Source organism: Heterodontus francisci, chromosome 32, assembly GCF_036365525.1.
Source record: "Heterodontus francisci isolate sHetFra1 chromosome 32, sHetFra1.hap1, whole genome shotgun sequence".
Lineage (NCBI taxonomy): Eukaryota > Metazoa > Chordata > Chondrichthyes > Heterodontiformes > Heterodontidae > Heterodontus > Heterodontus francisci.
The window spans coordinates 10,937,420-10,964,703 of record NC_090402.1 but is presented as its reverse complement, the minus strand read 5'-3'; the positions used below and the strand labels follow the sequence as shown (position 1 = coordinate 10,964,703).

The following is a 27,284-nucleotide window of genomic DNA, read 5'->3' as shown; positions in this document are numbered from 1 at the left end:
CAAGTTCCACCCCCAGAGACTTTGAGCACAAAATCCAGGCTGCTGCTTCGGTGCAGTTCTGAGATGGCACTACACTGTTGGATGAGCCAATAGCCAATTGCATCACTCCTCTGGCTTGGCTCAATGAAGACTAAAGACCTGCTACCCGATGGGACCTGACGACATGGGTCGGGACGAGTTGCACTTCCGGATCCGGCATTCGGGGTTGGGATGGATTGGACATGCTCTATCACAGGTAAGTGGCTCCAATGTTAATTAAATTTTTGGACTAGAAAGGTGGTTTTGTTACAGTTATTTTAAGCTTGTGCAGATCAGCAACAAAGTGAAAAACAGAAGTTAAGTCGGGTGGGGTCGGGTCAGGCGTGGGAAAAAATGGAAGGACTCAGGCCGGGTTGGGCTCGGGTCGGATGTGGTTCTGTCGGGCTTGGGTCGGGTTCTTTTTGCAGACCCAAGCAGGTCTTTAATGCAGGCTGTTAGTGCAGTACAATTACCAACTGGGCCAGGAGGGGGCTCCAGCAACCATAATCTGAAAGCAGTGGTTCTCGAACTTTTTCGTTCAAGGACCACTTAGGCGGAGCAAAAGACCCCGCGGATGGCCTACTGGGCCGGCCCCACCCACTTTTGCCTGCCACCGCCAAAAAACCCATCAGAAGTAACATGAAACTTATGGAAACTATAAATATTTCACTGCTTTTTCACAACTAAATGTAATTTATATGTATTTATATTTTTATTATATATCATAAGTAAAATATTAATTCAGCCCTGAAACGAGCATAGAGACATTTTCATTTAACAAACATTAATACTATGAGAGAACTTGTTTATTTGAAACATTCTAACATGTTTTATAAAATCATCACAATAATCTTCTGACAAACTAATACTTATCTTACATCTATATTAATCAAACAAAATCAACAGTAACATAAATCTTGCTTATAAAACTACATTGATGTTGCTTATGCTTATGATGACTCGTGCTATGCATGTGGGAGCCGGTTTCGTTGTGTGACATCAGGTGCGTGGTAGGGTTGAGGGTTCTGGCCTGTTTTCTCATATAGCCTTGTCCCGGGTATTGTGTGTCAGTGACTTGCAGTTAGGACTGGTCTGCGTACCACCTGGAGGACCCTCGAAGACCACCAGTGGTCCACGGACCACACTTTGAGAACCACTGTTAAGAAAGCTAATAGAATATTATCATTTATTGTGAGGGGAACTGAATACAGAAATAGGGAGGTTATGCTTCAGTTATACAAGGCATTGGTGAGACCACATCTGGTGTACGGTGTACAGTACTGGTCTCCTTCTTTAAGGAAGGATATAAATGCATTGGAAGCAGTTCAGAGAAGGTTTATTAGACTAATGCCTGGAATGGACGGGTTGTTTTCTGAGGAAAAGTTGGACAGGCTCGGCTTGTATCTGCTGCAATTTAGAACAGTAAGAGGCGACTTGATTGAAACATATAAGATCCTGCGGGGTCTTGACAGGGTGGATGTGGAAAGGATGTTTCCTCTTGTGGGAGAATCTGGAACTAGGGGTCACTGTTTAAAAACAAGGGGTCGCCCATTTAAGACAGAGATGAGGAGAAATTGTTTCTCTCTAAGGGTCGTGAGTCTTTGGAATTCTCTTCCTCAAAAGGTGGTGGAAGCAGAGTCTTTGATATTTTTAAGGCAGAGGTAGATAGATTCTTGATAAGCAGGGGAATGATAGGCTTTTGGGGGTTGGCGAGAATGTGGAGTTGAGGTTACAATCAGATCATCCATGATCTTGTTGAATGGCAGAGCAGGCTTGAGGGGCCGAGTGGCCTACCCCTCCTAATTCATATGTTCATAAAGGAAAATGGATGAAACCATGGCCAGAGTGTTTGTTGACACCAATATAAAATCAAAATAGTGCAGATCCTGGAGATCTGAAATTAAAAAAAGAAAATAGTGGAAATACTCAGCAGGTCAGGCAGCATCTGCTGGAAGCTCACTGACTTGAAATGTTAACTGTTTCTCTTGCTCCAGATGCTGCAAGACCTTCCAAGTATTTCTAGCATTTTCTTTTCTTATGACTATTGACACTGTGTCAGCCAATGAGTTGGAGGCAGGGCAGGACTCACAGCAAACAGTCGAGTCCATTTAAACAGTGCACTAGAGTCCATTTAAAAACAGAGTCCATACAAACTACAGCAAACCGAGCTCGTGACTGAAATTACAGCAATGTCTCCCAACAAAATCAGGGAGATTTTTCCAGCAAATTAGTGAGTGGAGGGTAGTAACATGATACAAATTCTGTGCTTAAAATGAATCCCAGTCACTTACAGTATTGTTGTCTGCAGGTGTGATTGAGGGAGGAATTATCCAATCATCTTCATTCCTAGAATCATAGAAAGTTTACAGCACAGAAAGAGGCCACTTGGCCCATCGTGTCTGCACTGGCTGAAAACCGAGGCACCCAGCATTTGGTCCAAAGCCCTGCAGATTAGAGCACCTGAGGTGCATATCCAGACACCTTTTAAATGAGTTGAGGGTTTTTGCCTCTACTACCCTTTCAGCAGTGAGTTCCAGACCCCTACCACCCTCTGGATGAAAATACTTTTCCTCATCTTCCCTCTAATCTTTCTACCAATCACTTAAAGTCTGTGCCCCCTAGTCACTGACCTCTCTGATAAGGTAAATAGGCCTTCACATCCACTCTATCCAGGCCCTTCACAATCCTGTACATTTTAATCAAATCTCCCCTCAGCCTTCTCTGTTTCAAGGAGAGCAACCCCAGCCTATCCAATCTTTCCTCATAGCTGCATTTTTCCAGTCCTGGCAACATCCTCGTAAATCTCCTCTGCACCCTCTCTAGTCCAATTACATCCTTTCTGTAATGAGGCAACCAGAACTGCACACAGTACTCAAGTTGTGGCCTAACAAATGATTTATACAGTTCCAGTATAACCTCCCTGCTCTTATATTCTATAGCTCTGCTAATAAAGTATTCCATATGCCTTCTTATCCACCTTATCGACCTGTTCTGCCACCTTCAGGGATCTGTGGACATTCACTCCAAGGTCCCTCACTTCCTCTACACTTCTCAGTATTTTCCTATTAATCGTGTATTCCTTTGCTTTGTTTGACCTCCCCAAATGCATCACCTCACACTTCTCCAGGTTGAATTCAATTTGCTACTTTTCTGCCCATCTGACCAGTCCATGGATATCTTCCTGCAGCCTGCAGCTATCCTCCTCGCTATCGACCACACGACCAATCTTTGTGTCATCTGCAAACTTCTTGATCATGCCCCCTACATTTACATCCAAATTATTAATATATACCACAAAAAAGCAGGGGACCCAGCACTGAGCCCTGTGGAACGCCACTGGAAACAGCCCTCCAGTCGCTAAAACACCTGTCAACAATTACCCTTTGTTTCCTGCCACTGAGCCAATTTTATATCCACCTTGCTGCATTTCCCTGGATCCCATGCGCTTTTATTTTTTTTAACCAGTCTGCCATGTGGGACCTTGTCAAAAGCCTTGCTAAAATCCATGTAGACCACATCAACTGCACTACCCTCATCTATCCTCCTTGTTAGTTTAGTTTAGAGATACAGCACTGAAACAGGCCCTTCGGCCCACCGAATCTGTGCCGACCATCAACCACCCATTTATACTAATCCTACACTAATCCCATATTCCTACCACATCCCCACCTGTCCCTATATTTCCCTACCACCTACCTATACTAGGGGCAATTTATAATGGCCAATTTACCTACCAACCTGTAAGTCTTTTGGCTAGTGGGAGGAAACCGGAGCACCCGGAGAAAACCCACGCAGACACAGGGAGAACTTGCAAACTCCACACAGGCAGTACCCAGAATTGAATCCGGGTCGCTGGAGCTGTGAGGCTGCGATGCTAACCACTGCGCCACTGTGCCGCCCTTCTTCAAAAAATTCAATCATGTTAATCATACAAGATCTTCCCTTAACAAATCCATGCTGATTATCCTTGATTAATTCTGGTCGGGAATAATGGTATCACAATAATATGGAGGTAGAGGTCAGGGGCAAGGGCGGTTGGTGGGAGAATGGAGGAGAGATTCAACTTGTTAAAGTGCAGATATTTAGCCCAAAATAATCTTGTTCTGGCTCATTTCTCCTGTGGCTTTTTGCTACATTTATGCTTAGAGTGGTTATTGATTTTTGTTTCTTTTCACGTCACTCTCCACAGGCGGTTTGTCTGGAACTTCTTCCGGCTGGAAAATGAGCATCTGAACAACTGTGGCCAGTTCCGAGCAGTCCGAGACATCTCCATAGCGCCTATGAACGGAGTCAACCAGGCAGCTGTGCTGCTGATGATGGACCAGAAAGAAGGGGTCAGGAATCGCAGAAAGGTCAAAGGTGGCAAGCGGAAAACCAGCTTCTCCTTCAAACGGTCAAGGTCAGTTTATGAAACAACAAAACTTGCATTTAAAAATTCCCTGTAAAACGTCCCAAGGTGCTTTACAGGAACATTATCAAACAAAATAAGGGGATATTAGGGCAAGTGACCAAAAGCTTGGTCAAAGTCATAGGTTTTTAAGGAGCATCTAAAAGGAGGGAGAGGTGGAGAGGTTTAGGGAGCATGGCCACCAATGGTGGAGCGATTAAAATTGGGGATGCGCTAGAATTGGAGATCTAGCAGAGATCCTTCCCAGATACGGTTTGCTTTTTAAAGCCAGTAGAATCCAGCACAATGTTTATTTTTTTAAAAACTGCAATAGCCATAAAAAAACTCACTCGGTTTCCATCTTGCCTCACAACTCAGCTGTTAATCTTGGTTCCTCGTGAAGAATGGAATCATACAAACCAGGAAAATTCCCATTCCTTCCCCAACCCAGTGTTGAGTGAGTTGATATTAGCCAAGACCTCAGTGCCCTTGGGCTAGTGTAAGAGGGGAGCTGGGGGTATAATCAGCCCCGGTCACCATCCAGTGACCCCCCTACTGGAAAGCTCTGTGCAGGAACACGATGCGCCCCTGTCATGCCCTTCAGCCAAATAGCCCACCAACAATGTATAAATTCATCCATTAGGGAATGGCTAGGTGAACAGAGCACAGCCGACCAAACTTATCCTATATTAATGCAGCAGCTTCAAGGGCAGAGGGGAGCAAAACTGAAGTTTGTGACTAAATGATAATCCACCCAGTTTCCAGGTGGTTTGTTATGGGAGCAATTTATGATCAGTAGGTGGTGCTGCTGCTCTTTGTGAATTGTCTATCGAGCACCAATTACAAAACAGTGCCAGCTGAAGCTGGTGCTCCATTCCTTTGCTTACCATTTGTATTGTGGACCTTCCCCTAAAACCGGAACCAAATTAAGATATTGTGGCAAATCCGCCAATGTCATCAATCCTATTCATATTTTTGCGTCAGTATTTCTAGGTGTCTTCCCACTGCTCTAAAACACTTGCCCTGCCTTTGAATCCAGGGCGTGATAGCAGACTTCAGCCATTGTCCCCTTACGCTCTGGAATCTTCCCCTCTCCATTTTGTCACATCTCTCTTCCCATCTCCTGAAAACCTGTCTCACCAACTGTGGGTTATGTTCTTTCCCCCTAATACTCTTAACTCCTGCCTGGTGTCCTTCATAAGGACACAAGAAATAGGAGCTGGAGTAGGCCATAAGGCCCCTTGACCCTGCGCTGCCATTTACTGATGATCTTCTACCTCAATTCCACCTTTGCACCCAATCTGCATATCTCTTGATTCCTTTAGAGTCCAAAAGTTTATCCACAGCCCTCTGGGGGCTAGAGAATTCCAAACACCATTCTCTGAGTGAAGACATTACTCATCTCAATCCTAAATGGGTGACCCTTTATCCTGAGACTATACCCCCTAATTCTACGCTCTCCAGCCAGGGGAAACATCCTGTCAGCAGCTACCTTGTTAAGCCCTCTCAATCTTTTATGTTTGAGTGGGATCACCTCATTTTTCTAATCACCAGAGAATTTAGGCCCCTCTCCCAACGAAGTAGCTTGGGACATTCTGCGACTGTGAAGATATTATGAACAAGCCAGTTTCTGTGGGCACCTGCGGTTTTTCTATTTATTTACCACTGTGTAAATTCATAGGATCACACCAGGTTAAAAAAAAAAGTATAAGAATTAAATGCTTCGGGTCTTGTATTTTCTTTCTGTATTTCAATTTTGGTTCATAGTGGACTTTTGTTTCTAAATGTCGTAATACAATTTCGAGAACCAAAGAGAACCGAAGAGCCAGACAGCAAAGTGTATTTCAATTCCTTCCCAATTTTCAGGCAAGACAGCTTTCAATTTTTATTATGGAGTCTCATGATGTGGGCGTCGCTGGCAAGGCCAGCATTTATTACCCAATCCTAATTGCCCTCGAGAAGGTGGTGGCGAGCCAGCAGGTAGTAGGTGCACCCACCGTTCTGTTAGGAAGGGAGTTCCAGGATTTTGACCCAGTGACAAAATGAAGGAAAAGCGATATAGTTCCAAGTCAGGACGATGTGACACTTGGAGGGGAAGTTGCAGGTCGTGGTGTTCCCATGCCCTACTAGGTGTTTGAGGTCACGGGTTTGGAATGTAGTAAAAGTTTGGAAGTCTAGAACAAGGGGGCGTAGTCCCAGGATAGGGCGTTGGCCATTTAGGATTGAGATGCGGAGAAATTTCTTCACTCAGAGTGTTGTATTAGAATTCTCAACTCCAGAAGCCTGTTAATGCTCAGTCATTGAGTATATTCAAGACTGAGATCGATAGATTTTTGGACTCTAAGGGAATCAAGGGATACGGGGATAAGTTGGGAAAGTGGAGTTGAAGTAGAGGATCAACCATGATCTTATTAAGTGTTAGATAGGGAGGTCCATGATTTTGACTCAGTGACAGTGAAGTATCATCTGTCTAAGCCCTAGGTTAGCATTCTGGAAGACACAACTTGCCCAGGCTCTTTTCCATCTTAGAACATAACAATTTCTAGAGCACACAGAGAATCTGCCTACCTCTTCATGTGGACATCAAAAATAAAATCCCATAACGGAAGGACAGATAAACTGGCCATTCATCTCTTTCCCGTTTGTGGGATCTAGCTACATAGCATAACAGTTCAGAGCAATTCACTGTCTGTGAAGCACTTTAAGGTGCTCCGGAAAGACATGACCAAGTACTGTATGAATGCAAGTCTTTCCTTAAAGAAAAGGTATGTCTTTGTAGTAAATGCTACTTGTTTGTTCTTCAGAGTCAAATGCTTGGAAACTAAAGTGCACATTGAAGAGATGGAGGGCGATGCTACAAAGAGCTGAACTAGGTTCCTTTTAACAGCCGATAGAAGACATTGGGGTTGTTTTATACACTCCAAGGCTCATCCGGCCAAAGAGAAAAATTTAAAGACTCTGAAGGCACCAACTTCAGACAATGTTCATACTTTTGTAAAACAAAGTACTTTTTTTTGAAAAAAAAGCAATCGTTCTTTTCAAATGCTCCTGCACCTGCAAAGGGTTTTCTTGCTCGATCTGTTTCCTTGGTCCCAATATCCGCTCCCAGGCTTCTGACCATGTCTGGTTCACCCTCTAATTGTCCTTCTTTGTGGAATGAGTGCCTGGCCTCCCCCTTCTCCTTCTTTTGGTAACACAAGTGAGATCAGGAACTTGTATGGTGAATTGTGGGTGTGAATCCTTGTCCAATCATTATGTTGGATTTCTGACGTCATCAGTTATGTTTCTAAATTGCTGATCCGGACAGTTAATATCAATGGAATAAAAGAGTCCCTGATTTAACTGCTATTGACTGTGTGAAACAAAATTGAGTAATAGAATCTCGTATAATTTGGATAGCAAGACTTAAAAAGAAATAGCCAGGGAGATGGTCAGTGTTCGAAAACCAGACACACACCCACACAAAGTGTTGTGGGCAGGTGGACAGTTTAGAGACAGACTCAGACTGCTACAGGTAAGCAGGTACTAGAGACACATTTGACACAGAGACAAACAGATTAATAGAAAATACTAGAAGCACAGAGCTTGAGAAAAAGCTGTGGAGCGCTAGCCATCTGGATAGACAAACTGGTAGAGAAATACATGGCTGGAGTAAGTAGAGCAAAAAATGAGGACCTGAGACTATTTAGGAGGAAGAATGTTTCCGATCGTATCTTGGATTTTTGAATGAAGCAGTTCTACTCCAGACCGACGTGTCATACTCAAAGGAAAAGATGGTTAAAATCCCAGTCTGGGATTATTTAATATGGGAGAACCCGAGAATTTAACGTGATTATTTAGGCTCGGTCTCATCTTACAGTGCAACAGCTTGACTGAGAGGTCAAGTAATGGCAGTTCACTGGTCAGCTGCTGCCCTGTAGTGTTAGCCATGTGTCGGGTAGTAGCACCAAGAGGCTGCTTGTTATGTCCTAATCGCGTAGGTAAGTTTCCATCATCGCTGTGCTTTTACTTAAGAGTCAGTTGTTTTAATATGTTTGTAATGGACGATCTGGAAAAACTGGATCAACTCACTCCGTTTTGTGAACTACCCTTCCTAGAGGGTATGTGAAAAGGATCAGTAATCGATACCCACCGATGAGGCCACTAGGATGGAAGGCATGAGGCTGTGCCTACAGACTGGTGGTGTCCAACTTTGACCACGAGGGCAAATCCAAACAGGTCAATCAAACATCACGTGGGTTATAATACTGCCTTGCAGGAGAATGAAACTAGGCTCACTGCACACAAACACCAGGAGGTAGACTAATATGTAAATAATTCTGGTGTATATAATCAAAATATTTTTCAGGTTTAATCTTGTACATAGCCTTCCAGTGAAAATGACATTTTATAATAGACGGTAAAGGAAAATTCTCCATAGTTTTTGTTTCTTCATCCTCTTGCATAGAAAGTATTTTTGTGCATTGATTTCGCTTGCGATTGCTTTGAATAATATTAAATTTCTTAGCAATAAACCTGTTGGGTGTATGGCAGTGATTATTCTGGAGAAGAGATTCACTGGATGTGAAGCCAGCTCTATTCCATTGCTGGAGTGATATGACACTGGATTTTGCTGTTATTTAGACTATTTTCTGCACTCTTCAGCTCACAAATATTTGCGCTACAACTTTCTGGAAGTGTGAGCTGATAATGGTGCAGTAAGGACAACAAGCATCTCCCACCTCAGTGAGCTGCAGAAACAATAGTCTGTCTCCTTAACCAAGGAGCTTGAAGGATTGAGAAAGAAACAGAGGAACAAGAGAGAAAGAAATTGGGTGAATTAGATCCAAATCAGGTACAGAAAAAGAAATAAAGAGATGGAGAGAGGGATTGGAGTAAAAGAGACAAAAAAAAAGTGACAGAAAGGAAAAGGAAGACAAAAAATTTATTTTAAATTTGAGTTTTAAAAATCTCTAACAGTTGTCTAACACGCAGGAATGAGATTAAACAGTTTAAATTGTTCCTCTCTGGGCCAGAAGGGTTGATAGACAATACATTAACGATTATTACATTGTTAAAAAGGTTCTTAATTGTCAGGGTTAACTTGCTGCAGTGAGTTTAATGCGCAATTAATATGCAAATCCAGCAGGTTGTTAAAAATAACGTGGATGCTGAGGGTGAGATTCTGTTTGCATGGTGTTTTTCGACCAGCAAATTCTGGAGATTCGCAGCTTATTGTATGCCTCCTGATCCCCGGATGTCCTTGTCTATTAATAATGACGTGCACTGTAAACATCACATTATTTTGCCAGCAAGATCTAGCCCATTGTATTATCTTTTTAATCCAGAAACCAAGGAATTTGATATTGCAAATATCAGCCTTTCCTTCACACACACACACACACACACACACACACACATACATACTGCTATACATGATACTAATTACTTGCTTAAGGTCTCAGCTGTGGCTCACTTGGTAGCACTCGTCTCTTTAAGAAGGTTGTGGGATCAATTCTCATGCCAGAGTCATGAACACAAAACCTAGGCTGACAGTCCAGTACAGTGCTGAGGGAGTGCTGCACTATCAGCGATGCCATCTTTCAGATGAGATATCAAACTGTGCCACTATCTACCCTCCCAGCTGGATGTAAAAGATCTGATGGCACTATTTCGAAGAATAACAGGAGAATTCTCCATAGTGAACATTCATATCTCAATCAATAACACAAAAACAGATTATTTGGTCATTATCAGATGGTTTACTGTGCACAAATTAGCTGCTGCATTTCCTACATTACAACAGTGACTACACTTCAAAAGTACATGGAGGTTGCGAAAGTTGTTATATAAATGCAAGTCTGTCTTTTTGAACCAGCCCAACCCACAGGGCAATCTGGTCTGTCTGCTGGCTATAGGAGTTCCTGTTTGGTAATTGCTTTGGGTCATGATTGATACTAAATTGAAAAGGCCACAGGATGGCTAGTGAGAGTTTTTTTTATTCATTCATGGGATGTGGGCATCACTGGCTAAGCCAGCATTAATTACCCATTCCTAATTAACCTTGAGCTGCCTTCTTGAACCACTGCAATCCATGTGGGGTAAGTACACCCACACTGCTATTAGGAAGGGAGTTCCAAGATTTTGACCCAGCGACAGTGAAGGAACGGCGATATAGTTCCAAGTCAGGATGGTGTGGGGCTTGGAGAGGAACTTGCAGGTGGTGATGTTCCCATGCATCTGCTGCCCTTGTCCTTCTAGGTGGTAGAGGTCATGGGTTTGGAAGATGCTGTCAAAGGAGCCTTGGTGAGTTGCTGCAGTGCATCTTGTAGATGGTACACACTACTGCCACACTGAATATTGAAGGTGTTGGATGGGGTGCTAATCAAGCGGGCTGCTTTGTCCTGGATAGTGTTGAGTTTGTTGAGTGTTGTTGGAGCAGCATCCATTCAGGCAAGTGAAGAGTATTCCATCACACTTCTGACTTGTGCCTTGTAGATGGTGGACAGGCATTGGGGAGTCAGGAGGTGAGTTACTCGCTGCAGAATTCCCAGCCTCTGACCTGCTCTTGTAGCCACAGCATTTATGTGGCTGGTCCAGTTCAGTTTCTGGTCAATGGTAATCTGCAGTATATTGATAGTGGGGGATTCAGTAATGGTAATGCCATTGAATATCAAAGGGAGGTCACTCTTGTTTTAGATGGTCATTGCCTGGCACTTGTGTGGTGTGAATGTTACTTGCCACTTATCAGTCCAAGCCTGGATGTTGTCCAGGTCTTGCTGCATCGGGACACAGGCTGCTTCAGTATCTGAGTCATCGCGAATGCTACTGAACACTGTGCAATCATCAGCGAGCATCCCCACTTCTGACCTTACGATGGAGGGGAGGTCATTGATGAAGCAGCTGAAGATGGTTGGGTCTAGGAGACTACTCTGAGGAACTCCTGCATCAATGTCCTGGGGCCGAGATGACTGACCTCCAACAACCACAACCATCTTCCTTTGTGCTAGGTTTGACTCCAACTCGCGAAGAGTTTTTCCCGATTCCCATTGACTCCAGTTTTGCTCGGGCTCCTTGATGCCATACTTGATCAAATGCTGCCTTGATGTCAAGGGCAGTCAGTTACACCAATATGTCACCCACAGTGGGTCAGCAATTGAGAAAAGCAAAAGAAAAACAAACCCCCACACATTTTAGGCAAGACTCAGCGAGAAAAACAGAAGTATTTTTAGGAACAGAAAAAAACCCCATTAAACCAACTAATAAACTGCTTCTGAGAGTGGAAAAAGCAGCTGAAGAAAATACTAGGGGTGGGCGTGAAGCGATGGCATTCACAGTAACAGTACATTTCATTCAACATGCACTAACGCTGTCATCAAAAGCCAGCCTCCCTGCAAAGCATCTCCGATAAAAATATCTTGTTATTGGCACTCGGAGCTGGTGAGAATTCCACAGCACAGGAACATGATAATTAAATGTATGGGAAGTAAAAGCCTCACCTCTTATAGTCAGTCATTCACCAAGCAGCACGCAGCAGGTAATGTGCTAGAGAACCTGTTCGAAACCCAATGTCACCCAGGAGTCTGCATTGGTGAAAGTGTTCTAGCAAATACTGGGCTGTTGCGAGATCCTTTAATTTGGAGGGGAACTTACAGTGGAAAGGGGTAGCAAGTCGTTGTGGTCCATGTAGGTACCAACGACATAGGCAGGACAAGGAAGGGCATTCTGCATGGTCAGTATGAGGAACTAGGCACCAAATTAAGCAGAACCTCAAAGGTAATAATCTCTGGATTATTACCTGAGCCACATGCAAATTGGCATAGGGCAAATAAGATTGGGGAAATGAATGTGTGGCTCAAAGACTGGCATGGTAGAACTGGGTTAACTAAAAAATAGTCAAAGACAGTATCAAACTTAAAGAAAAAGCATATAATTGCACAAAGATGGGAGGCAGGTCAGAAGATTGGACAGAATACAAAAAACTACAAAGGATGACTAAAAGATTGATAAGGAGGGAAAAATTAGAGTAGAAAGCCAGCTAGAAATATAAAGACAGATAGTAAGAGTTTCTATAGATATTTTTAAAAAAAGTTAACAAAGTGAGCATTGGTCCTATAGAAAGTGCGTCTGGGGAATTAAGAAGGGAAAATAAGGAGATGGCAGATGAATTGAACAGATATTTTGCGTCAGTCTTCACTGTAGAGGATGCTAGTAACATCCCAGAAACAGCTGTAAATGAGGAAATGGAAGGGAGGGAGGAACTCAAGAAAATTACAATCACCAGGAAAGTGGGACTGAACAAATTGTTGGAGCTGCGGGCCGACAAGTCCCCGGGTCCTGATGGACTTCATCCTAGGGTCTTAAAAGTAGCGGTTAATGATGGGGGGAGTTGACTCGGGGAGCGAGTGCCTGAGGGAAGGCAGTGGTGAGGCCGGGAGCGAGTGGCTGAGGGAGGACAGTGGTGAGGTGGGGAGCGAGTGGCTGAGGGAAGGCAGCGGTGAGGCCGGGAGCGAGTGGCTGAGGGAAGGCAGCGGTGAGGCCGGGAGTGAGTGGCTGAGGGAAGGCAGGGGCGAGTGGCTGAGGGAAGGCAGGGGCGAGTGGCTGAGGGAAGGCAGGGGCGAGTGGCTGAGGGAAGGCAGGGGCGAGGCCGGGAGCGGGAGGTGGGGAGAAAGTGGCTGAGGGAGGGCAGTGGTGAGGTGGGGAGCAAGTGGCTGATGGAAGGCAGCGGGGAGGTGGGGAGTGAGTGGCTGATGGAAGGCAGCGGGGAGGTGGGGAGCGAGTGGCTGAGGGAAGGCAGTGGGGGGTGGGGAGAGAGTGGCTGAGGGAAGGCAGTGGCGAGGCCGGGAGCGAGTGGCTGAGGGAAGGCAGTGGGGAGGTGGGGAGCGAGTGGCTGAGGGAAGGCAGCGGGGAGGTGGGGAGAGAGTGGCTGAGGGAGGGCAGTGGGGAGGTGGGGATCGGGCAGCCCCGTTACAGCATGTGATGATGTTTTATAGCATGTGCGCAAATTACTCCTGGCAAGCCAGGTGCTGACGTAAACTGCACATGCACAGCACCACACTGGCAGGAAGAAACCATTCTGCACATCTGGGAATGCTCTGATGACATTGCTTGGCTGCATTGTCAGGAGTCACTTTGCGCACTGGAATGTTTAGCCTGGGGTAAACGTTATATCTGCTGGTGGTCTCAGAGTGTTAGCCAGAGACAAGCTGGTAGAACCTGTATTGGTACAGTTCAGTACCTGCAATCAGAGCAGCTCCTCACCCTGCAGGAAGTACATGTACTAGCACTAGTAACTGCCACTCAGATTGCTGATGATCAATTGCCAGTGGCAGGAGAAAGTTTTGCATCCATATTGTCACCCATCCAAACACACTTTCATTATTAATACATAAAACATTTTTTTCACCTTCTGGTGGAGTCACTACTTATTAAGGATAGAAAAATATTTCTCTGCAACAAATTAAGGCCTCAAACCACAATCCTATAAATCCTCCCCTCCTCCTCCCTCATCATCCCCACCCCTTCTCTTCCTCTCCTCACTCTTGCCCTCCTCCACCCTCCCCTCCTCTTCCCACCCATTCTTCACCCTCCTCACTCCCCCTTCCTCTACCCTCTCTGCTCCCTCTCCTCCTTCCCCAGCTGTTCCTCCTCCACCCAACTCCTTACTCATTCCCCCCTCTTCTGCCCACCCCCTACCAAAAATTCCTGTCTGGTTTTGGATTTGACAGGAGCTGACATCCTCGGCTTGTTACAGGACACGGCCCCTGGTCCAGCCACAAACCGGATCCTGCAAACCTTCTGCCACCGAGTGGCAGCATGGGGAGATTGCACACCAAGAGCAGCCCCCCACCCCCCCCACCCCGAGAAAGTCCCATTGCAGCAAAAGTCAAGCAGAAACACTTTGATGTAAGGTAGAGATCCACAGTTACTGACAGATGCAAAGGAGTATGCATGTGTGTGTGATTGGCTGAGAACTAGCCACATTAATGCATTCTCAGATAGCTTGATGAATACACATACAGTTTCAAACATAGATTTTCTGACACACATATACATAATCCAGACAAACAGAAAAAACTGGTCAGGATCCATTCTGCAAGGCACATCCATCTCATTTGAGCTGGACAACATATTTGCCCCATATGCTAACTAAAGGATTGAACACAAGAACAAGATATCCTTCTTCACCAATCTTCATTCAGCAGCTTGACTTTAGTTCCCAAAACAATTGGATCAAAAAGTACATTTTCTGCATGCTTTTCTGAACAGCATTAACAATTCTCTTATTTTGTTTAAGTTTCAATTTTTAGATTACAAGATTAAAGCTGGAAAAAAAACAATTCTATCCTTAGAATTGTTGGTATCCAATATGCTATTCAGTATTTTAACCCGTTACATTCTTTAAACCAATAGAGTGCTCACCAGCAACAGAAAAAACGTTCAATGGTTCCTAGCACTTCAAAATGTGGAGACAGAGCAGGGAAGCTATGAATCTATGAATCAAATCGTTCCACAGCTTTCACGATTAGCTATTAAAAGATTTCCCTTCCCTCCATCTCTGCTGAAGGTGCTGAGGTACATTTATTCAGCTCGGCCACCACCGCCTGGTATCTCATCCACGTCGCGTGCTTTACGTGTCAGCTTACACAAGTGTTGGCATGTTCCCCCTTGACATGGGGGAAAAGAGATGGTAACATCCACGAGACATTCACAAGTGTAATTTCCAGCAGATGTCACTGGGTGGCGACCTGGAGCTGATGCCCTGGCCAACTTTATCCTTCCCTAACCAAGCGGACAATTGTAGACCCCAGCTCTGTCTCGGTCACCCTGTCCCATTCGAGATTAGAGAACTCAGTAAAATAGGAGTTAAACACTCAGATCAAGACCATTTAGTCTTCTACTCAACCTAAGCTCCCCCGAGAGGTTTCAATTCAATCTGATGGACAGGAAGATGAACTAAATTACTTGAGTTTTTTTTTTAAAACCTCTTATAAACAGCTTGCAATGATTTAATACTGTTCTGAGTACATTTGTGCCCATGATGCCCAACTTCAGATTTATTGGCAAGATGTATCTTTCAAAAGGACCAGCTGTGTGTACGTCTTTCCCTCAGTCTCCTGAAGGCGGTGACCCATGCTGCGATATCTATTGGGTTTCACTGGCGATTACTTTGCTCTGGCATTTCAACTGTGTGCATTTCCAGAGAGTTGAGCACATAAATCTGAGTGCAGTACTGAGGGAGTGCTGCAGTGTCGGAGGTGCTGTCTTTCAGATGAGATGTAAAAGCGAAGCCCTGTCTCTCCTCTTGGGTGAATGTAAAAGACTTTTAGGCGCTATTCCCTCAATCAACATCACAAAAACAGATTATCTGATTATAGCATTGCTGTTTGTGGGATCTTGCTGCGCACAAATTAGCTGCTGTGTTTCCTATATTACAACAGTGACTACACTTCAGAAGTACTTTATTGGCTGTAAGGTGCTTTGGGATGTCCTGAGGCTGTGAAAGCTGCATATAAATACAAGACTTTCTTTCCCTTTATGTTCTTCCCTCAGTCTCCTGAAGGCAGCAACCTTTACTGTGGTATCTATGGGATTTCAAAGGTGATTACTGTGCACTAGCACTCTGACCAGGCTTGGTGTGCAAGCTTGTGCACAGAATGGCAAGCTGGCAATTCACTTGTAAAAAGGGCAAAGCCTGAACCAATCCTGTCCACACCACGGCACCCACTTCCCAGCAAGAATGGATGGTATTTTTATTTATTCATTGGATGTGTGCATCACTCATAAGGCCAGAATTTATTATCCATCCCTAGTTGCCCTTACTGAGAGGCTTGTGAGGCCATTTCAGAGTGCAGTTAAGAGCTAACCGCATGTATCATGCCAAACCAGATAAGGATGGCTATTCCCTTCCCTAAAGGACAGCAGCGTACCTGATGCATTTCTATGACAATCCAGTAGTTTCATAATCACCAATACTAGCTTTTAAATTCCAGATTTATTTAATTGAACTTAAATTTCCCAGATGCTGTGGTGGGATTTGAACTCATGCCTCCGTTTTGATAGTTAAACCTCTGGCCTAGTAATTCAGTGACATAACCACTATGCTAACATACCCCGATTCTAATATGAGCATTCTGGGGCCCAAAGCTCACTTCTGCCTTGGCGGAATAATTCAACAAAGACCAGGAATAGAATGTGGGACCAACCTGGTTTGTACAGTTCTGTACCACAAGTTATGCATTTACTGACTCACTGAACATGCTGACACCATTTCAGCTCTATTACTCTGGAGCAAGACTAAAACATTTACAGCAGTTTTTTGCATTACAACCCAAGTTAATTTACTGATTATACCTCTAACACTCCAGTGTGGTTTCAAATGACTGATTAAGTACTGAGAATATCAAAGCTGAGAGGAAGAGCCAATTAGATATTCATCTAATGTTCCAAGAACACAGACCTGACTCTCTTTTGTAGAGTTATAAAGATCGGATGGAATTTTAAACAAACTCGTTCAGATCTAAATTGACTATCCGAAATGTAACTTCTAATCTGAATGCGATTTGAAAAAAAAATTTAAGTAGCTGTGAAGCATGACTTCTGAATGTTAAAATGGGCTCATTTTAATGTTAAATTTGCTATGCCATTGTTCTTCTGAACAAATGCCACAGTGCATCATGCAAATGACACATCATACGCAGTTATGCCACATTTGCATGATGCACAAGTCTTGCATTGTGATCAGCTGCAGTGCCATTAATAGAATATATGCCAGATGCCTCTATGAGTAATGAACACGCTCTGCACTAGGATGTAGAGATCAGTGAGGTTCCAGGTTTGGTCTGTGATCTGCATTGAGTTAGCCCATCTCAACTCGGTTTGTTGCTTCATTTGGCCTCAGCACCTCAGATAGGGGACTGCAGTGGAAGAGTAAGAAAAAAATTGAGCAATAGTTTCCGCTGCACATCATTGTCCAATGACCCCAGATGGACTGTATGTATATGCGGCAATTATTGGTAAAGATTTCCAATTATACAGCCCCAAACCACTGCAATTGGTAACATCCCCCTTTATTCCTTGTAGCGATGTTGATATGTCTGAAGGAAAATTGGACTGTACAAACTTATCCAGAACTACAATTCTGCTGTACATCATTTTTGGCTCCATTTAATTTCTTCCTGTCCAACAGTTTTCTGATAACCTTGGCCCCTTCTACATTTATTTGTGTGCCCAACAAACTAGCATGAGACTAGCAGGTTTCACCAATTTTCCTTTAGAGACGTCAATACCTCTATGACGAAACAAGGAGAATTTTAATAACTGGAATTTGAGACCAACCAGTTCAGTCACTGATCCTTTTCATGCAAGTGGAAATGCACAAGTCAATATCTGATGTAGCATTACACTGAAAACATTACACTGCCTTGCCCCTTTCAGGTACAGTCTGATTTGTTCTGTATTGCCAGATTTTATTCCCCATTGAGATTTGCATTTTTCTTTATGGGAAAGTTTAGTTTGCATTTTACCTCATAACCCTGTCCCTCATTTCCTTAAACGAGGGTGAATATTGCTCCACACTAAACAGACTCCAGCCTCAGTTGGCCATTTTCTTCAGCTTTGTGCAGGACTGCAGCCAAGCAGAATCCACTTTTAGTCCAGTTATCGATACGAACTAGTGATTACAGAAGTTTTGAAACATAATCTCACCTAACTAACAATAAGGTTGCTGGCAAACTAGCAGCAGGCTGGGGCTGTACAGGATTGCCATGGCAAAGGCCACCACTGGATTGACCAGGTACAATCCATCAACATGTCCTCCAAGCAGTGGACAGATGTTAACTTCCTAAAATAGACACCGTCTTGACAGGCTGCTTTAATGCCCAGCTCCAGCGGCATTGGCTGTTTCAGGACCTTGTCCTCAGTTATTTGGACTGAATCACAAACTGGCAAATCTCTGGATTTAATCCATTGATCCACAGTGGCGCAGTGGTTAGCACCGCAGCCTCACAGCTCCAGCGACCCGAGTTCAATTCTGGGTAGTGCCTGTGTGGAGTTTGCAAGTTCTCCCTGTGTCTGCGTGGGTTTCCTCCCACATGTCAAAAGACTTGCAGGTTGATAGGTAAATTGGCCATTATAAATTGCCCCTAGTATAGGTAGGTGGTAGGGAAATATAGGGACAGGTGGGGATGTGGTAGGAATATGGAATTAGTGTAGGATTAGTATAAATGGGTGGTTGATGGTTGGCACAGACTCGGTGGGCCGAAGGGCCTGTTTCAGTGCTGTATCTCTAAACTAAAAACTAACTGCGGCTAGGGCCACTCGTGCGCACACTCGTCCTGTACAGGTTTGGGAGCTGAACCGACGGTTCAGTAATTTACAGTACATTCAATAGAACTGTAAACATTAAAAAGTACTTCACAGGATAAGCAGAAATTTAAAAAACTCAGAACGGCTGAAATAGAAAATTCCAGAAATGCACAACAGCTTCTGAAAGAAAAACAAAGGTTAACATTTTGGATGGAACTCAGGAGTTCCACTTGAAGCAACCTTTCAAACACTAACTGACCTAGTTCCAGTACTGCTTTCCGTTATTCCCTCTTTAAAATGGCCCTGTTTATTCAGTGTACAGTCAATGAGTCACGGAGGCTGGGGAGGTCCCAGGTTCGATCCCCAGTTTGTGCAGAGCGCTGGTAGGAACGCTGCAATTGGCCTCAGTACTCTTACATGAAGAAGGGAAATTTTAATCAGTCATAACCTTGTTTGTTTCTAAGCATGGTGAGCTTCAAACACAAGACAAAGAGCTAGGGAAAGAACTTGCATTTATTTAATTCCTCAGGACATCCCATTTCACAGCCAATGAAGTACATTGTTTAAGTCACCTGTCCTAATATCTCTGTCTGTGTCTAATTATGCCCATGAAGTGTCTTGGGATGTTTTACTATATTAGAGCATCATATAAATGCAAGTTGTTGAAGCTTGGTAGGGAAATGCAGCAGCCATTTTGCACACAGCAAGGTCCCACAAACAAGCAGATAAATGACCAGATATGCTGTTTTAGTTATGCCGGTTGAGGGATAAGTATGACCAAGACACCAGTAGAATTTGCCAGCTTTTCTTCAAACAGCGTTACAGGATCTTTTACGTCTGCTTCAGAGGGCAGGAGGGGTCTCAATTTAACATCTCATTCCAAACACAGCATGTCCAACAGTGCAGCACTCCCTTAGCACAGCACTGTAGGGTCAGCCTCGATGCTACACGCACTTACCTTCCGGAGAGGAGCGTACCTGCAGGAAGAACACGAAGCGGGGAGAAGTTAAATAGAGCCTGAGGATCGTGGCCTAGAACACTTACCTTCCAGGAGAGCAACGGAGAGGAATTTAGGCGCACCAGAGTTTGAAAACAAAGTGAGCAGTGATGTCATAGGAAAGCTGCAAGGTGATTGGTTGGTGAGTAACTGCAGTTAGGGAATAACTGTAAATAACTAGAACAAAAAAAAAGGTGCTGGAAATACTCAGCAGGTCTGGCAGCATCTGTGGAGAGAAGCAAAGTTAACGCTTCAGGTCTGTGATCTTTCATCAGAACTGGCAAAGGTTAGAAAAGATTTAGGTTTTAAGCAAGTGAAGGGGAGGGGGGTGGGGAAGAGAACAAAGGGGAAGGTGTTTGATAGGGCAGAGGGTGATTAAATAACAAAGCTGTCCTGGGGCAAAGGCAAAGTATGTGTTAATGCTTGTGCTGAAAGACAAAGCATTATTCCAGAGAGACTGTTAACAGCGGAATAATGAGCAGCTCTGACTACATGAAAAGCGGGCACATGATTAAAAAATAAATTTAAAAAAGACCAGTCATGCTCTGAAGTTATTGAACTCCATGTTCAGTCCACAAGGCTGGAGAGTTACTAATTGGAAGATCAGGTGCTGCTCCTTGAGCTTGCATTGATGTTCACTGGAACACTGGCCAAAGACAGAAATGTTGGCATGAGAGCAGAGGGGTGGGGGGGGAGGGGGGTGTTGAAATGGCAAGCAACCGGAAGCTCGGGGTTATGCTTTCAGACTGAGCAGAGGTGTTCCGCAAAGCGGTCACACAATCTGCATTTGGTCTCCCCAATGTAGAGGGGACTGCATTGTGAGCAGCGAATACAGTATACTAAATTGAAAGAAGTACAAGTAAATCGCTGCTTCACCTGAAAGGAGTGTTAGGGGCCTTGGATGGTGAGGAGAGAGGAGGTAAAAGGGCAGGTATTTCCCCTCCTGCAATTGCATGGGAAGGTGCCACGGGAAGGGGACGAGGTGTCGGGGGTAATGGAGGAGTGGACCAGGGTGCAGCAGAGGGAGCGATCCCTTCGGAATGCTGACAGGGGAGGAGAGGGGACGATGCGTTTGGTGGTGGCATCACACTGGAGGTGACGAAAATGGCAGAGGATGAGCCTCTGGATGTGGAGGCTGGTGGGGTGGAGAGTGAGGACAAGGGGAACCCTGTCGCGGTACCGGGAAGGAGGGGAAGGTGTGAGGGCAGAAGTGCGGGAAATGGGCCGGACATGGTTGAAGGCCCTGTCAATCACATTGGGGGAAATCCTCGGTTGAGGAAAAAGGAAGACATACCAGAGGCGCTGTCGTGGAAGGTAGCATCATCATAGCAGATGCGTTGGAGATGGAGATACTGGGAGAATGGAATGGAGTCCTTACAAGAGGCAGGGTGTGAAGAGGTGTAGTCGAGGTAGCTGTGGGAGTCGGTGAGCTAGAAATGAACATTAGTGGACAGCCTATCCCCAGAGATGGAGACAGAGAAGTCGAGGAAGAGTAGGGAATTGTTGGAAATAGACCATGTAAAGGTGAGAGAAGGGTGGAAATTAGAAGCAAAGTTGATAAAGTTTTCCAGTTCGGGTTGGGAGCAGGAAACAGTACCGATACAGTCATCAATGTACTGGAAAAAGTTGGGGAAGGGTGCCTGAGTAGGACTGGAACAAGGAATGTTCGACATATCCCACAAAAAGACAGGCATAACTAGGGTACCCATAGCAAAACCATTTACTTGAATGAATTGAGTGGAGTTGAAGGAGAAGTTGTTCAATGTGAGAACAAGTTCAGCCAGGTGGAGGAGGGTGGTGGTGGATGGGGACTGGTTGGGCCTCTGTTCAAGGAAGAAGTGGAGAGCCCACAAACCTTCCTGGTGTGGGATGGAGGTGGAGAGAGTTTGGATGTCCATAGTGAAGAGGAAGCGGTTAGGGCCAGGAAACTGGAAATTGTCAAAATGACATAGGGCATCAGAAGAGTCACAGATGTAGGTGTGAAGAGACTGGACCAGGGGAGAAAAGATAGAGTCAAGATAGGAAGAAGTAAGTTCAGTGGGGCAGGAACAGGCTGAAACAATGGGTCTAACAGGACAGTCCAGTTTGTGGATTTTAGGAAGGAGGTAGAAGCGGGCTGTCCGGGGTTGCGGGACTATGAAGTTGGAAGTTGTAAAGGGAAGATCTCCAGAGGAGATGAAGTCAGTGACAGTCCTGTGGACAGTAGCTTGATGTTCGGTGGTGGGGTCATGGTCCGGGGGAGGGAGGAAGAAGTGTCTGAGAGTTGGCGCTGAGCCTCTGCAAGGTAGAGGTCAGTATGCCAGACAACACCAGCACCACCCTTGTCTGCAGGTTTAAATGACAATGTCGGGGTTAGACCTGAGAGAACAGAGTGCAGCAAGTTCAGAGGGAGACAGGTTAGAGCGAGCAGAGCAGAAGAATAGCTGGGTTAGTACACTACTGTTAGGTTGCATGTGTAAATAGCTTAATAAGGAACAAGCGAGTAGCTGGTATTTTGTTTTGAGTAACGTTTATTTTAACTAGTGAACTGTACTGATTTTTAGTAGGATTTAGGAGTACTAGTAAGGTTTTATTAATAATTCTAAGCTGTTTAGTATTGGTAAGTTTTTTTTAAGCAATAGCTTAAAAGGGTCAACTAATAAATCAATGAATGGCAGGGTTGCTTCAACCTCGAGAGTACACCTCCTGTGCTATGTGGGAGTTCCAGGATGCTTCCCGTATCCTGGAGAACCATTTATGAAAGAAGTGTTGTCAATTGAAGCAGCTTCAGCTCCAGGTTTTGGAACTTGAGCGGCAGCTGGCGACACTGCGCTGCATTCACGAGGATGAGAGCTACATGGATAGCAAGTTTATAGATGTGATCATCCCACAGCTTAAGAGTAGGAAGGGAGAGTGGGAATGGGTGACCGCCAGTCAAAAAGAATCAGGCAGGTAGTGGAGGAGACCCGAGTGCATCTCACTCTCCAACAGGTATCCAGTTCTAAATACTGAGAAAAGTGATGCTTCACCTGGGGAGTGCAGCCAGAGCCAAGTCCATGGCACCACAGGTGGCTCAGCTGCATGGGGTGTGGGGGGGTGGTGTACAGGGAAGACTGGAAGAGCCATCGTGATAGGTGATTCAATAGTCAAGGAACAGACAGGCATTTCTATGGCCGCAGATGTGAATCCAGGATGGTGTGTTGCCTCCCTGGTGCCAGGGGCAAGGATGTCACTGAGCAGCTGCAGAGCATCCTGAAGGGGGAGGGTGAACAGCCAGTCGTGGTCCATATCGGAACCAACAACATAGGCAGAAAGAGGGATGTCGTCTTGCAGTCAACATTTAGGGAGCTAGATAAGAAATTAGCAAGCAGTACCTCAAAAGTAGTAATCTCCAGATTGCTCCCAGTGCCACGCGCAAGCGAGTATAGAAATTGAAAGATAATACAGATGAATGCGTGGCTGGAAAGATGGTGCAGGAGGGAGGGCTTCAGATTCCTGAGACATTAGGACCGGCTCTGGGGGAGATGGGACCTGTACAGGCCGGACAGGTTGCACCCGAACAGAGCCGGGACTGAGTTCTTTGTGGGACGTTTTGCAAGTGCTGTTGGGGAGGGTTTAAGCTAGTTTGGCAGAGGGATGGGGACCGGAGGGTAGACTCAGCTGGGACAAAATCAGAAATTAAAATGGAAGGTGGAAAATTAATGGATGAGTCTGGAAGACAAGAGGAAACAAAGGTTAGAAAATTTTTTTAAAGTTTGGCAGTGCTCAAGGGTATCTATTTCAATAAAAGGAGTATAGCAAATAAAGCAGATGAGCTGAGGGCACAGATAGACACATGACAGTATATCATAGCTATTACAGAAACATGGCTTAAGGAGGGACAGGAATGGCAGCTCAACATTCCTGGTTACAGGGTTTTCAGACGCGATAGCGAGAGGGATAAGGAGGGGGAGTGGCAATTTTGGTTAAGGAAAGTATTACAACTGTGAGGAGGGATGATATGTTGGAAGGTTCATCATATGGATGGAGCCAAGGAACAAAAAAGGGGCAATCACACTGCTGGGGGTGTACTATAGACCCCATAACAGTCAGAGGGAAATAGAAGAGCATATACGTAGGCAAATCTCTGAGAAGTGCAAGAACAATAGGGCAGTAATAGTAGGGAATTTTAACTACCCCAATATTAACTGGGATTGTATTAGTGTGAAAGGAATTGAGGGAACAGAATTCTTGAAGTGCATTCAGGAGAACTTTTTTGCCCAGTATGGAGCAAGTCCAACAAGAGAGGGCACAGTTTTAGACTTAGTTTTAGGAAATGAAGATAGGCAGGTGGAAGGGATGGCAGTGGGAGAGCATTTTGGTGATAGCAATCATAATTCAGTCAGTTTTAACCTAATTATGGAAAAGAACAAAGATAGAACAAGAGTTAGAGTTCTCAATTGGGGCAAGGCCAATTTTACTAAACTGAGGAGTGATTTAGCGAAAGTGGACTGGAAACAGCTCTTGAAGGTAAATCAGTGTCAGACAGTGCGAGGCATTCAAAGGGGAGATTCAAGGGGTTCAGGGTAAACATGTTCCCACAAAAAGGGTAAGGCAGCCAAATCTAGAGCCCCATGGATGTCAAGGAGCCTACAGAGTAAGATAAGGCAGAAAACTCAATACTACAGAAAGCCAAGAGGAGTATAGAAAGTGGAGAGGTGAAATCAAAAAGGAAATTAGGAAACCAAAGAGAAGGCGTGAAAGAATATTGGCAAGCAAAATCAAGGTGAACCCAAAGATGTTTTATCAATACATTAGGAGTAAGAAGATAACTAAGGAGAGAGTAGGGCCCATAAAAGACCAAAAAGGTAACCTATGTGTCGGGGCGGAAGATATTGGTACGGTTCTTAATGAATACTTTGCGTCTTTCTTCACAAAAGAGGGGGAAAGTGCAGATATTGTAATTAAGGAGGTAGAGTGTGAAGTACTGCATGTGATAAATATAGGGAGATAGGAAGTATTAATGGGATTAGCATCCTTGAAAGTTGATAAATAACCAGGGCCAGATAAAATGTATCCTAGACTGTTAGAAGAAGCGAGAGAGGAAATAGCAGAGAGTCTGAGCATCATTTTCCAGTCCTCACTGGATACAGGTGTGTGCCGGAGGATTGAAGAACTGCTAATGTTGTACCTCTGTTTAAAAAGGCAGTGAAGTATAGACCGCATTATTACAGGCCAGTCAGTCTAACCTCAGTAGTGGGCAAATTATTGGAATCTATTCTGAGAGACAGGATAAACTGTCACTTAGAAAGGCACAGGTTAATGAAGTATAGTCAGCATGGATTTAAGGGAAGATTTTGTTTGACCAACATGATCGAATTTTATGAAGTAACAAGGAAGATAGATGAGGGTAGTGTAGTTGATGTGGTCTACATGGATTCTAGCAAGGCTTTTGACAAGGTCCCACATGGCAGACTGGTTAAAAAAATAAAATCCCATGGGATCCAGGGAAATGCAGCAAGGTGAATACAAAATTGGCTCAGAGGCAGGAAACAAAGGGTAATTGTTGACGGATGTTTTAGTCACTGGAGGGCTGTTTCCATGGCGTTCCGTAGGGCTCAGTACTGGGTCCCCTGCTTTTTGTGGTGTATATTAACAATTTGGACGTAAACGTAGGGGGCATGATCAAGAAGTTTGCGGACAACACAAAGATCGGTCGTGTGGTAGATAGCGAGGAGGATAGCTGTAGGAAGATACTGATCGTCTGGTCAGATGGGCAGGAAAGTGGCAAATGGAATTCAACCTGGAGAAGTGTGAGATGCTGCATTTGGGGAGGTCAAACAAGGCAAAGGAATACACGATTAATGGGAAAATACTGAGAGGTGTAGAGGAGGTAAGGGACCTTGAAGTGAATGCCCACAGATCCCTGAAGGTCGGACAGGTCAATAAGGTGGTTATGGCATATGGAATCCTTTCCTTTATTAGCAGAGATATAGAATACAAGATCAGGGAGCTTATGCTGGAACTGTATAACTCATCGGTTAGGCCACAACTTGAGTACTGTGTGCAGTTCTAGTTACCTCATTACAGAAAGGATGTAATTGCACTAGAGAGGGTACAGAGGAGATTTACGAGGATGTTGCCGGGACTTGAAAAATGCAGCTATGAGGAAAGATTGGATAGGCTGGTGTTGTTCTCCTTGGAACAGAGAAGACTGAGGGGAGATCTGATTGAAATGTACAAAGTTTTAAGGGGCCTGGATAGAGTGGAGAAGTGTCTATTCACCTTAGCAGAGAGGTCAGTGACAAGGGGGCACAGATTTAAAGCAATTAGTAGAAAAATTAGAGGGGTAATGCAGAAAAACCTTTTCACCCAGAAGTTGGTGATGGTCTGGAACTATCTGCCTGAAAGGATAGTTGAGCCAGAGACCCTCAACTCATTCAAAAGCAGTCTGGATATGCACCTCAAGTGCCCATAGAGTCATACAGCACAGAAACAGGCCCTTTAGCCAATCATGTCTGTGCCGGCCATCATGCAACTATCTATTCTAATCCCATATTCCAACACTTGGCCCGTAGCCTTGTATACTATGGCGTTTCAAGTGCTCATCTAAATACTTCTTAAATGTTGTGAGGGTTCCTGCCTCTACCACCTCTTCAGGCAGTGCGTGCCAGATTCCAACAATTTTTTCCTCAAATCCCCTCTAAACCTCCTGCCCCTCACTTTAAATCTATGCCCCCTGGTTATTGACACCTCCACTAAGGGAAAAAGTTCCTTCCTATCTACACCCCTCATAATTTTGTATACCTCAATCAGGTCCCCCCTCAGCCTTTTCTGCTCTAAGGAAAACAACCCTAGCCTATCCAGTCTCTCTTCAAAGCTGAAATGCTCCAGCCTAGGCAACATCCTGGTGAATCTCCTCTGCACCCTCTCCAGTGCAATCACATCCTTCCTATAGTGTGGTGCCCAGAACTGTACACAGTACTCCAATCATGGCCTAACTAGCATTTTATACAGCTCCATCATAACCTCCCTGTTCTTATACTCTATGCCTCGGCTAATAAAGGCAAGTATCCCATATGCCTTCCTAACCACCTTAGCTACCTGTGCTGCTGCCTTCAGTGATCTATGGACAAGTACACCAAGGTCCCTCTGACCCTCTGTACTTCCTAGGGGCCTACCATTCATTGTATATCCCCTTGCCTCGTTAGTCCTCCCAAAATGCATCACCTTACACTTCTCAGGATTAAATTCCATTTGTCATTGCTCTGCCCATTTTACCAGCTAATCTATATTGTCCTGTAATCTAAGGCTTTCCTCCTCACTATTTACAACGCCACCAATTTTCGTGTCATCTGTGAACTAACTGATCATACCGCCTATATTCACGTCTAAAACATTAAGGTACACTACAAACAGCAAGGGTCCCATCACCGATCCCTGTGGTACACCACTGGTCACAGGCTTCCAATCGCAAAAACAACCCTTGACCATCACCCTCTGCCTCCTGCCTGCCACTAAGCCAATTTTGGATCCAATTTGCCAAATTACCCTGGATCCCATGGGCTCTTACCTTCTTGACCAATCTCCCATGTGGGACCTTATCAAGAGCCTTACTGAAGTCCATGTAGACTACAT

General features: G+C 44.6%; 1 protein-coding gene across 1 annotated transcript in view; it reads left to right on the top strand.

The window, feature by feature from the left end:
• Positions 1 to 7,273, top strand: part of LOC137347457 (xenotropic and polytropic retrovirus receptor 1 homolog) — a 64,688-nt gene extending 57,415 nt beyond the window's left edge. Inside the window, exons 14-15 of the mRNA XM_068011900.1 lie at positions 4,208 to 4,417; positions 7,210 to 7,273. Of these exons, the coding sequence (XP_067868001.1) occupies positions 4,208 to 4,417; positions 7,210 to 7,273 (274 nt within the window). The remainder of the gene's footprint in view (positions 1 to 4,207; positions 4,418 to 7,209) is intronic.
• The last annotated feature ends 20,011 nt before the right edge of the window (positions 7,274 to 27,284 follow it).